This window comes from Lissotriton helveticus, chromosome 6, assembly GCF_964261635.1.
Source record: "Lissotriton helveticus chromosome 6, aLisHel1.1, whole genome shotgun sequence".
In the NCBI taxonomy this organism is placed as follows: domain Eukaryota; kingdom Metazoa; phylum Chordata; class Amphibia; order Caudata; family Salamandridae; genus Lissotriton; species Lissotriton helveticus.
In genome coordinates, this window is record NC_136067.1 from 1465021230 (window position 1) to 1465033311 (window position 12082).

At 45.2% G+C, this 12082-nt stretch overlaps 1 protein-coding gene across 2 annotated transcripts in view; it reads left to right on the top strand.

Annotated features, from left to right (window-relative positions):
• The window catches only part of LOC144763557 (MFS-type transporter SLC18B1-like), a 664439-nt gene that overhangs the window by 497828 nt on the left and 154529 nt on the right, over positions 1-12082 (top strand). For both annotated transcript variants that reach the window (XM_078649273.1, XM_078649272.1), the window contains one exon: positions 2073-2147. In XM_078649273.1, the coding sequence (XP_078505399.1) occupies positions 2073-2147 (75 nt within the window). The remainder of the gene's footprint in view (positions 1-2072; positions 2148-12082) is intronic.

Here is a 12082-nt window from a genome sequence, read left to right on the forward strand (position 1 = left end):
AATTTCAAGGGTGCAAGGGGGCCAAAAGGCTACCCTGATGCACCCCCGAAATAGGCATGTGTGCACATGTGGCGCACACACATACCCCAAGAGCATGTGTGTGGGCCACATGCCACTTTGAAAAATGCACTTTTGTTTATTTTCTAAAGTTTTTGCAAATTACCATCAACTTGCAGTTGATGGTAATTAGCGTTTCCTGAATGCGAAGTTGCATTTAGGAAAGGCTTCTTGCATCCCAAATAGGGAATAAAATGCATTTGCAATTTAGGTAATCCCAAATGCCAAAATACCGGTCGCAAAGGGGCTGATTCTGTGAATCGGACCGTTTGCGACCGGTATTTTGGTTGATGCATTTGCCCCCTAGTCCCTGCACTTTGACTCACTGTCAGCTATGGACATCTCTTCTGTCAAACTCTAGTGGGATACAATTGAACAACAAAGCTATTTTAGACAGTATACACATCTTGATTAGATTGACCCTCCCATAGATAGTTAAATATAGATGCTGCCACTTCCTCAAAAGGATATTTATGTCCGTTGATACCCTTGACAGTTTTTTGCGCTGAGCTTCTATAGTTTCTGTTTGATGTTGATCCACAGGTATATCATCTCTTTTACTTTAGTCAGAGTTTTTGAGTTCCATGTTATTACTTCTGTTTTGTCTTAATATAAGTGGTATCCTGAGAATTTACCAAACTCAAGGTGCTTCTATGAAGAGCCAGGTCTTCAAATTCTTGTGGAGCTCAAGAAGTGAGGAGGATGCTTTAATGTGTTGAGGGAGGTTATGCATATCTTGCTTTTGCTGATGCAGGGAGTGTGTGCAGGTGATAGTGAGGCAAAGCGTAAGTGTTTGGTGGGTTCGTGAAAGAGTATGTAGCTGTTCAGGTATTCTGGTCCTGTGCAGGGCTTTGTATCTGTGTGTGCTTAAGAATGGGAAGCCAGTGAACTTCCTGAGGTGTAGTGTGATGTGGATGTGGCATGATATGTTGAGTATGAGTCTTGGCGCTGCATTCTGGATGGTCTGGAGTCTGTGTAACAGTTTTTTGAAGATTCAGGCTTAGAGAGTGTTGCTGTAGTCCAGCCTGCTGGTGCTAAGTGCTTGTGTGATGGTCTGGTGGTATGCATAGGATGTGGAAGCAGGCAGTGCTCACTGCTTTGACTTTAGCCATCATATTGAACTTGTCATCTAGCATGACACCTAGATTTGTTGCATAATCTGTGGGTGTTGATCCTAGCTCCGACAGTGACCAGCTGTAATCCATGGGGATGTCTTCTTGATGAAGACTAGTACCTCCATCCTGTCGGTATTGAGCTTCAGCCAGTTGGTTCACATGCAGTCTGCGATCATTGTCATGCAGTTGGTGAAGTTGTCCTCTGGTGGTGATTGTCTTGCCTATCAGAGAGAGAATGAGTTGGGTGTCATCGGCATAAGACATGATGGTAATTGTTTTGCGATTGGATGATGTTGGTGAGCCGTGTCATGTCGTGTTTATGTTTAATATAACCAACAGATTCGATCTCCTTAATTCTCGGATTAAGTAGACCCAAGTTCAAGGATAATTGGTAATGCCTTGTATAATTTAAGGACCTTTAATTCTCAATAGAAAGTGATTCAAAGATCCTTGTTGCATAGTTTAGAGAATCATCAATTTTCAAAGCCCCGTGATACGGCACATTTTCCTTGGAAACGTATCTATACACTGATGGATCGTTTCCCACCACAAATGTTTCTTGTTTTCATAAATGGTTTATATTTTGGAATTTTCAACTGTAAAAGCCAAAGTCTTGGGGTAAAACATTTCTAACAAAAATGAGACTGGTACAGATTCCATGGCCGATTTACTTTACAAGCATATCTTTTTACTTAAAACTGAACTCAGGTTCTTTAAGTTTACCTTTCTTTTGGATTTCAGTTGGTGAATGACGTACTTCAGTGTAGTTGGTTGTGTCAACCCCTTCATGTGTATGTAACTGTATTTCTGTGATGCATGCTTACATTTTCAAGTTTTCCAAATATGTAATTGTGTCTTGCCAGTTGTATGATTCACTTATTGCATTTTTTGTGTTTGCAGTGAAAATGGATTTCAGGAAGGATTAAGTACCCTAGGTCTCATTTCTGGGCTCTTTACTTCAACCTGGTCGATTGGGTAGGTACAAAATCTCTATGCAGTTTTAGCTGTATTAGTAGTTATTTGCATGATTTGTGTTAGTTATATTAATCTACCACAGAACTCTCTTCACACTTAGGCAGCTCGAGTATTCTTTAACCATGGTCAGCACCCAAATTTCGAAAATAAAATTCGTAATACACATTTTTCTTGCCATTGATGTAACACATTATTTATAAATTTCAGCTTCCTAGAAGATTTTTTGTCAGAGTTTTGATAATACATTTTTACCATCGTAACCCTTGTTAGAGATTTGTATGGGTTTGTGTTTTTGCACATTGTTAACAGCACTAACAGTGTGAGTTATTCAGTTAGACATACACATTCACATGTATAGACTGATGTAATATGACTGGTGTTGAAACGAATTTCCTATGACACAAATAAGTGTATGTTTCTGATATTTATTACCCTTGCCACATTTCTGTGTAAATCAGCCTCTTGCCCAAGAAGGAAGTCATCTCTGTCACTAATTCAGTGCTTGCACAGATCCACCTCTCTCAGGCTTTTCAGAGCACAGTCGAGCTGAAATCTGCTAAGGTACTGTCCACTGGCATAATTGTTGTCCTGTTCCAGATTAACTTCTGCAGTCAGCTGTAACTCATAACATGTATTCCTTCCTTTCACTGGTTAACTGAGACCTGTTCTTTCACATAACACTAAGGGCCTGATTACGATGCCGGTCAGACCAGCTTCCTTGGTCCTGTTGGAGGCAGTCTGACTGCCACTGTCTCATCGGAAGCGTTAGGTCCGACCGCTGGATTATAATGCATGCATCCTCTACTCCGACTGACCGCGAAAAGACCACAGACTTCCACAGCCTTTGTCCAACCGCCGAGATGGGGGTTGAAGAAATATAGCATCCATTGGGCAGCCGACCGTCGTCTGGATTACGATGTGAGTTTCTGATGACCCCACTGTGGCAGTCCGACCGTCTGCCTGGAGTTGTCGTAAAACATTGATTTGGGGTGCATGCTCCCTCAAATCAACTTCTCCACAACAGTCTACAGCGTGGATCCATTTATCCAGGTCTACCCTACACAGTAGCAGCTGAACCCCGAAGAATACAAACCTGTGGGCACTGGAATGCAGGTAAGTCCATAGGTGGCATGTATCCCCATTGACAGGACTGTGCACAGATCACCACACTCCAGAAATAGGTGCATGGTGCACAAGGCATATCCCCACATATGTCATGAATGTGTCTGTACATATCACACGTTTTCTGTGATTTTGCAAGCACTTGCAGCAACATACTCGGGGGTATGTCCACAGCTGTTGATGAGACTGCCACTGTAACATAGGTTGCATCGTAATACGGCGGGGGAATTTTCCCAGCCTCAGCAGTTCTAATCGGATTGCTCCCATGGCAGACGATCGGTATGGTAATCAGGCCCTTTTTGTTGATTTAACATATTCTGTTCTAGCATGTCTGGATGACATTAGTATAGAGGGTCTTAAATAATTATGAATGAAATTGGGTAGTGCTAAAGTGGAAAGGCAATATGACGTTTATCTTTCTTGTGCTTTTATTCGCTGAAGAAATGATGAATTTACTTGCACCAGGATGAATATGCAGAAGCCTTAATTTAATAATTAAGAACAATGTGTAAAAAAAAAACCTTGATTTGGGGGTTGAACCAGAAGATTTTCCTATAGACATGGATGCTTAAATAGATGCTGTCCATTTTTCTATCGATTTTGCAACCCTTTGGGACTTACAATCATTTCTGATTTGCACATACTCCTTATAACTCTGTTTAAGAGAGCCTTTATGGCACTGAATCTTTACCACTTATTTTTGAATTTTGTAATTAAAATGTTCATTCTTCTAGAACTCACTGATTGAGTGGTCCAATCGAAGATAAAATTGGATTAATTTAGATGCTTTGTATTTTCTCCTGATTTGAGGCTTTAGGGAGTGCCTTAATGAGGAGGCAAATTGCCTCATCAAATTGAGGTTTAAAACCATCTCCAATACAGTTAATGTGGGAACAGTATTTGAGGTAAAACTTGAGTGTCTTGATTTTGGGGTACAGTGATTTTGCTCTCACATATCCTGGTTGCAGAGGATGGTTACCTGTTAAAGAGCACCTGCTTTTCTGCTTCTAAAATCCCTTTGTGCCAAGGCTGTTTGCAATTTTGATCCTGAACAATTTGGATTGGAAGTATGAATAGGGTAGAATTATTCATGTGCTCGTGACAGTGGTTGAGGTGTTTCTAATGTGCAATAAAGATTTTGAAGTTTACATTAGAAATTGATGTGTCTGCTGTATGTAAAGTGTTTGGATATTTAAGGCTGATTCTGAGTTCAGCTGATGTTTTGATGTATTTTTTTTTTTTGTGATTTATATTGCAGAGGCTTTTGTATTATTACCGGTAGGACTTGTTTATTGGATTTGTAAAAACCCAAGATCTTGAGATATTGTGACTGACTCGGAGGATAGCACCATTCAGTCGGACTCGGATCATAGCATCACTCTGTTCCCTTCGGTGACACCTCAGTCTGTAGATGATTTAGTAGATAATTGAAGTGCAAGATCTGATAATCATTTCGTTTCCCAGAGGGGTCCTTTACGTCTAGTTGCTGACCCACCAGCTGCACCAGTATCTTTTTATCAAAACGCATTTAAACTCTATTAAACGTGGTATACCTAGTCATATGTGTGCAATTTGTTATGATATCACAATGTTTGTATAGTATAAACAACTAGGGCCCCCCTAGTCTGTCACTATACTTTAATTGGCACCCCATGGGCACACTGCCTTTTATCAAGCTTCTTATACCCACACTTTGAGGCGTTTCCTCTTGTGCATGTTAATTGTCATATGTATGCCCTCCCCGGGCTCCGTTGAGCCACCGGAGCTAAGTAACCACGTAGACAACACTATGAACGGCGGCACCGAACCCCCGCAAAGCGAATGCACTGTTTCATGGTATTTGAATGTTGAGGTTATTGGTTTGGCAAAGCATAGTTTAATGGCTGCGCCGAGTTTGTTTTGTTTGAAGGAAATTGGGTACTCCTGGTCTGTAACAGCTACACGGTTCTGACTTAGAGGTAGCTTGATCTATAATAACTGACCATGCCTAGCTGGACCCCCACCTTAGGCACATATTAACTGCTGACCTGGAACGTGAGAGGTTTAGGAGCGGTACATAAGAGGCACCGGGTTCATGCCCACCTCCTTAAGCGGAAGGCACAAATTGTCTTCCTCCAGGAATCCCACCTCATGGACACTGAAGCCGCGAAGGCCCGTACAAAATGTCGGGGACATATTTTTTCCACTAACCATTTGGCCTTTGTACGTGGGGCAACCATCTGGATTTGCCACGGGGTCCAGTTTACAGAGCTGGACCGCCGGGTTGGTGATCAGGGCCGATACATATTGTTGAAGGGTTCCCTTGATGGGCTACCTGTGGTACTGGGCAGTATTTCTGCTCTGAACTTTGACCAGGACAAGTTCTTCCAGCGACTGAGTATGGCCCTGACTGGTTGGAACACTATTCCCTGGATCCTGGGTGGCGATTGTAATGCTGTTCTAAACATAGCCTTAGACAGGTCTCATCCCCCTCTACATTCCGCAGCCGCCCTCAAACTAACCGATCTCCTGAACACCTGGCTGTCTGGTTGGGGACTGAGGGACGTATGGAGACTGCTGCACCCCACACACACACAGAATACTCTTTTTACTCACCAGTTCACCAACTTCACACGAGGATCAATAGGTTTATATGCTCCCACACCATTGCCACGCAAATACACTACTCCACTTACCTAGCTAAGACCTTCTCGGACCATAACCCCTTAGAGATCACACTATCATGGGACAGAGTTCCCACCCCAGTTCCTACTTGGAGACTTTGGCTCCAGCTCCTGGAAGATAATCCGTTCCGTACCACGCTATCTACCACCATTACAAATTATTTTTCTGAAAATTGGAACACGGCCTCCTCCCACCTCGTAGAATGGGATGCGCTGAAAGTGGTGGTGCGAGGTTCCGCAATTGGGTCCATAGTTGGGGCTAGACAAGAAGCACATAACAACCTTATTATTATAGAGGGCCAATTGACCGACTTGGAACAAGCAGCAGTGACAGACCCAGATAAACGGGACTCCCTACGGGATGCTCGTATCAGACATGCCGAGACCCTAGAGACTCTCTGTGTTATTGACCACCAGGCCTACACACAGCGCAAGCATGCTGAAACCGACAAATCGGGTACTTGCTAGCCTGGATATTGCAAGACAACCCGGAAACACCTGTCATCACTTGCATACATACCCCGACCAAAAGCTTAGTATATACACAACTCGAAATTAACAAAGCCTTCTGCACTTACCTCAGTAACTTATATGCGGCACCGACACTCACCACTGACACACTAATGGACGATTTCCTCAATTGCCTGACATTCCCCAGTATTAAGGCAGCTGCGAAGCGAGATCCTCAGGCCCCATTACCCAGCACGAAATACGAGTCGCAATAAAAGGCCTTAACTGGAGCACAGCCCCAGGTTTAGATGGCCTACCCACATAATTTTATGAAACTTATTTGGATACTCTCATACCAAAGCTGGAGGAACTTTATAAGACGGACCTGACCTCTGGACACCTGCCGCATTCCACCATGCAAGCCCTAGTTGTCTCCCTCCCCAAACCGGGATGCGATGGTACGGATCTATCTAAATATAGGCCCTTGTCCTTGTTAGCGACCGAATATAAGATACTTAGCAAAGCCCTTGCTTATCAACTACTCCCTGTCCTAAATACGCTCATACGTAAAGACCAGTGTGGGTTTCTCCCGGCACGCAGTACCTCCCTGAACACTAGACGCCTACACCACACCATGAGGGCCACCCCTGGGATGAATGGGGATGCCGGATGTTTGGCACTAGACCTGCGACAGGCTTTCGATTCCATAACATGGAATTATATGTTTGCGACCCTACAACGCTTTGAGCTCCCTTAATTGTACCTACAATGGGTACGATTGCTCCCTTTTAATCCCCCCGTCAGAGCACGCACTGGGAACCATATCTCACGTGAATATACTATACATAGGGGCACAAGGCAGGGATGCCCCTCTGACCTTTATTGTTTGTTCTGGCGCTGGAGCCGTTAGCAATAGCCCTGAGACAATCAGCCAAACGGCTGGGAATCCCAATAGCTGGTACTGCACATTTAATTTCCATCTGTGCTGATGAGATCCTTATTTATCTGCGCGACCTGACGGCTGGGGCGGCTCCCCTCCCCACCATATTCTCCACTTTTGAGCGTATTTCGGGCCTCGCCATTAATGAGGGAAAATCTAATGCCTTCTACTTTCAGGATGGACTGATGTGCTCCAATTCGGCACATATAATCTGCTGGTTGCGCATACTACTTTCAAATATTTGGGTTTCCACATATACCGGTCACGACTGATCAACTAGACGGTAACTTTATGAGGGCAATTACGTCCATACGTTCGAGTATCTCTTTCTGGACATCCTTGCCTCTATCAGCAATGGGGCGAATTGCCATCTCTAAGATGGTGATGCTTCCCTTCCTCCTCTACCTCTTTGTAAACCTACCCCTGTTGGTTCCACAATCCACCTACCGCACTCTGGACACACTGCTCACGGAGCTTATCTGGAGGAAAGGTCGGCGTAGGGTCAGCCTAAAGAAGTTACAACTAGAGCCCCATAGGGGAGGAATGGGAGTCCCTGACTTCCGAGCGTATTACTACGCAAACCAACTCCAATGGCTATCATTCTGGACGGCTGGCAGAAACCTGCAGGAAATAGGCTACGGAACCCGTGACCTTGACCGTGGAGCCCTACACCACTTACCTCTTCCCAAGATAAAAACTCCTCCGGACGGGGCCCCCCTGCTAGAAACTGCACTTCAGTGCTGGAAGAGGGCTTTGCGCTACACCTCAGGCGCAGTCTCATATGCGAGAAATATACCCCTCCTAGGACTGCCAACCCCCGGGGGCAGACTCACAAGGACCCATCTGCGAGATTGGAAAGGAGCCAGGCTGGGAGAGGTCGGATCGTTCTTTGGGTAGGGCACCCTACTAAACCACGACACTTTGGTGCAGAGAACTGGTGCACCAGACCGCCTATACTTATTGTACTCAACAATAGCTCATTACCTTAAATATACATGGGCGCCCCAACGTATGGAACCCCTACAACAAGAGCTAGTGCACATGCTTTATTATCTGGGAGAGGGTGGCCATCTCGTTAAATGGTTGTACACTGACATTCGGGCGCAAGCCTCTAGGGCACTTGTGCCCTTCGCACAAAATGGGCAGAAGATGCGGACTTGGAAATTACTGACAAAGCCTGGGCGAGTATCTTAGAACACCATAAGCGAGATTCTCGCAACGCCAAACTTAAATTTATACAAACCATGATACTCCATTGGTCATACTTAACCCCAAATAGAATCCAGCGCATGTTTCCAGAGGCCCAACACTGCTGTCCGCGATGCAAAACAGATGAGGTGGGGTTTCTACACATGATTTGGTCCTGCCCCCACCTTATTGACTATTGGGGAAAAGTCCGGGCTACACTCGGGGAGATCACACACCTCACACTCCAAGACAACACTCTGGAGTGCTTGCTGGGACTCCGCAGGTGCACCAGTGCCTTGAAGGTCCAATTACGCTTTCTAGACCTTGCCCTTGTATTGGCTATCAGGGCGATCGCCATGAGATGGAAATCGCCCAGATGCCCCCCCCATTGACCGTGTGGCAGGACGACATGCTTCGATGGGGTGGTGCTGAAAGTGTGGCCTTTCGACGGGAGGAGGTGAGAGGGTTGCGGAAACATCCCATCTGTATGGACTGGGACATTATGCTGGAGGACTTTAGACAGAAAGACCTCCTACCTACACACCTCAATCCCATTCCATAATCCACCCAGCAGCTCCTGCAGGTACAAGACAGCGAACACCATACCTACCCTATTAGCTCTCCACCGGTACATCATCTGGGTTAATAGAAATTACTAATACGTAACTATACTTGGTTGTGACTTATTCAGGGAAGGACAGACCAGGAGGGAGGGCGGGGGAGGGAAGTTGAGTTTATGTTACTGGAATTGTTTTCAAAATCGTGAATTGTACTTATATGTAGAGTTATTGCGGCTTATTGATCGACATACATTACCTGTATTATACTTGTATTGTCTACATTGAGTTATATTGGCATTGAAACCTTGTTGGTTGGACTGTACTAAAAAGTGTTTTGTACACGATTGTAAAACAAAAAAAATAACTCTCACAAAGTCCTTGCTAGGACGCATGACTGTTATGATGTAGTACTTAATAAAGTATGTTTTTAAAAAAAAATCTTTAAAAATACTTACACCTGCAAATGGGAGGATTTATCCTACATAGACTGTGAAGGCAGCTTATTTAAACTCTCGCTCACTTCGCAATTGACTTTTTCTGGGATCCTGATTTATTGACCTACGGGTCCTGTTGGACCTTGGGGATCGCTGCTCCCAAAACTCATTGCTCCCCTGTTAGCCACATCGCTACGGCGGCTATTCCGCCGCAGCGCTAAGGGGGCGGGGTGGCCGCGTGGCGGGCGCATGCTGGTGACGGAACAGCTCCGTCACCAGCCGCGGTTGGGCTGTGCTCATGACGGAGCGGTTCCGTCATGGCCCCGCCCGCTCAATGGAACCCCCAGCGCAGGCGCGGAATCCACGCCGCGCAGGCGCGGCGTGCGGGCCATGACGGAACCACTCCGTCATCAGCACAGCGCCACCGCAGCTGATGACGGAGCGCTTCCGTCATCAGCATCGAAAGAGTTAATGGAAGCTACGAATTTCACTGTTCTAGGAGATTTAAATATCCATTTCAATGACCCCACATGCACTGTCAGCTCCACCTTGACTGCTGATTTAGCAGCCATGAATGTGTTACTTCATAACTCTGGGCCCACTCACCAGGCGGGACATCTGCTCAACCCTATTTTATCTAATCTAGCTAACATCTTATGCCAGACAGCCCTCCCCATTATTTGGCCAGATCACTTCCTGGTCGATTTTAGGGTAAAACTGGAGACGCAGTGCAAAAACTCGTTTACCTTTCCTTCTAAAGCGGGCTTCAGAAATTGGAAAAATGTAGATATTGATCAATTTAATCAACATCTTCTAAACAATATTCCGCCACCCCCCAACAAAGATTGCGGAGGTGGACAACATTCAGTCTTGGTTGATGGCCTTTGTTGACGCATGTTTACCTCTCTTCCACAAAAAAATGAGCCATCATCGCCTACATGCCCCATGGTTCTCTGATACATTAAAAATAGTTAAAACCACATGTAGAGCTCTAGAAAGACATTGGAGAAAGAACTATACACCAGAGTCAAAACTTATCTATAAACGGGCAAAAAAGGATTACCATGAACTATGTAAAGCTGCGCATGCGGAACATGCAAATGACACCATCACTTTATCTCACAGCAATCCTAAAGTCCTATTTAAAGTTGTAAAAGAGCTGTCAGGTGCATCTTGCCAACCCATGTCCCTGGGGCTAAATACAGTGCAATGTGAAAACCTGGCGGACTACTTCATTGAAACATGCCTACGAATACAGAGCCGTATCCAAAGCCCATTGCACCCACATTGGGCAGTACCATTTCTTCTATGATACAGTCAACCAATGCCACCCCTGGTGAGACGCTGGAAAGCTGGCTGCCTTTAGATACACCATCTTTTAGTCCCATCCTCACCGGTCTTCGATCTGGCTCCCCCAAAGACTCACTTCTCATTCCCATCCTTCAAAAATTGGAACTACCATTACTTAATGTTATCATGGAACTGCTTAATTCATCCCTACGTGAAGCAATAGTACCAGCGGCGTGGAAACGCGCCATGGTCCTACCCCTGCTGAAAAAAGTAAATGCTGATTTAGCGGAACTTTCTCATTTCAACCCTATTTCCATTCTCCCAGCCTTGTCTAAAATCCTGGAGAAACATGTCAACCAGCAACTGTCACAGTTCGCAGACTCACAAAAAATCCTCCATGCATCACAATCAGGTTTTAGAGCTGGCTTCTCTACAGAATCCACGCTCCTGGGCGTCACTGAAACCCTTCGCAAGCGCCTGGACAAGGGAGAAACGATGCACTCATACTGCTTGACTTGAGTGCTGCTTTTGACACTGTATCGCATCCTACCCTTCTACAAACTTTACATTCTTGGGGCATTGTCGGAACAGCACTCCACTCAAATCGTTGTCTAGCTTTCTATCGGATAGGACTTTTCAGGTCTTCTCTCCTTCTGCTATTTCTAAGGCCCATGTTTCCCCACATGGAGTACCACAGGGATCCATACTTTCCCGCCACTCTTTAACATTTATGTTAGTCCTCTGGCCACTATTGCTGAGGAAGCTGGGTTAACAATTTTCTCTTATGCAGATGATACCCAGCTCATCTTCTCCTTGTCCTCCAAGGAGACATCTAATGTGTCATTGCTCCAGGTAGGGCCACAAAAGGTAGCTGGCTGGATGCTTTCCAATCGGCTGTAACTTAACGGTGGGAAAACGGAAGTTCTTATCCTCGGCAGAAACAAATATCTTTGGGGCCCCCAACATTTGCCGCCTCCAATGGGCGATCTCCCTAAACCATCCAATCAGTCCGCAATCTTGGTATAATCATAGATGACCAACTCTCTATGAGACAGAATGCGGTCAAGGTCGCTTTGACCTGCTTTGCCATCCTAAAATGGCTGAAATAAATACTTTGGATGCTGCCCAGGTCCACACAAAGAACGATCATACACGCCCTAATTGTGTCTAGACTGGATTACGGCAACGTACTATACTTGGGCGCCAACAAAGCAGTGGTGGGTAAGCTGCAAGTCGTCCAGAATTCTTCTGCCAGGTTACTGTGCCAATTACCTAGAAAGGCATCCAT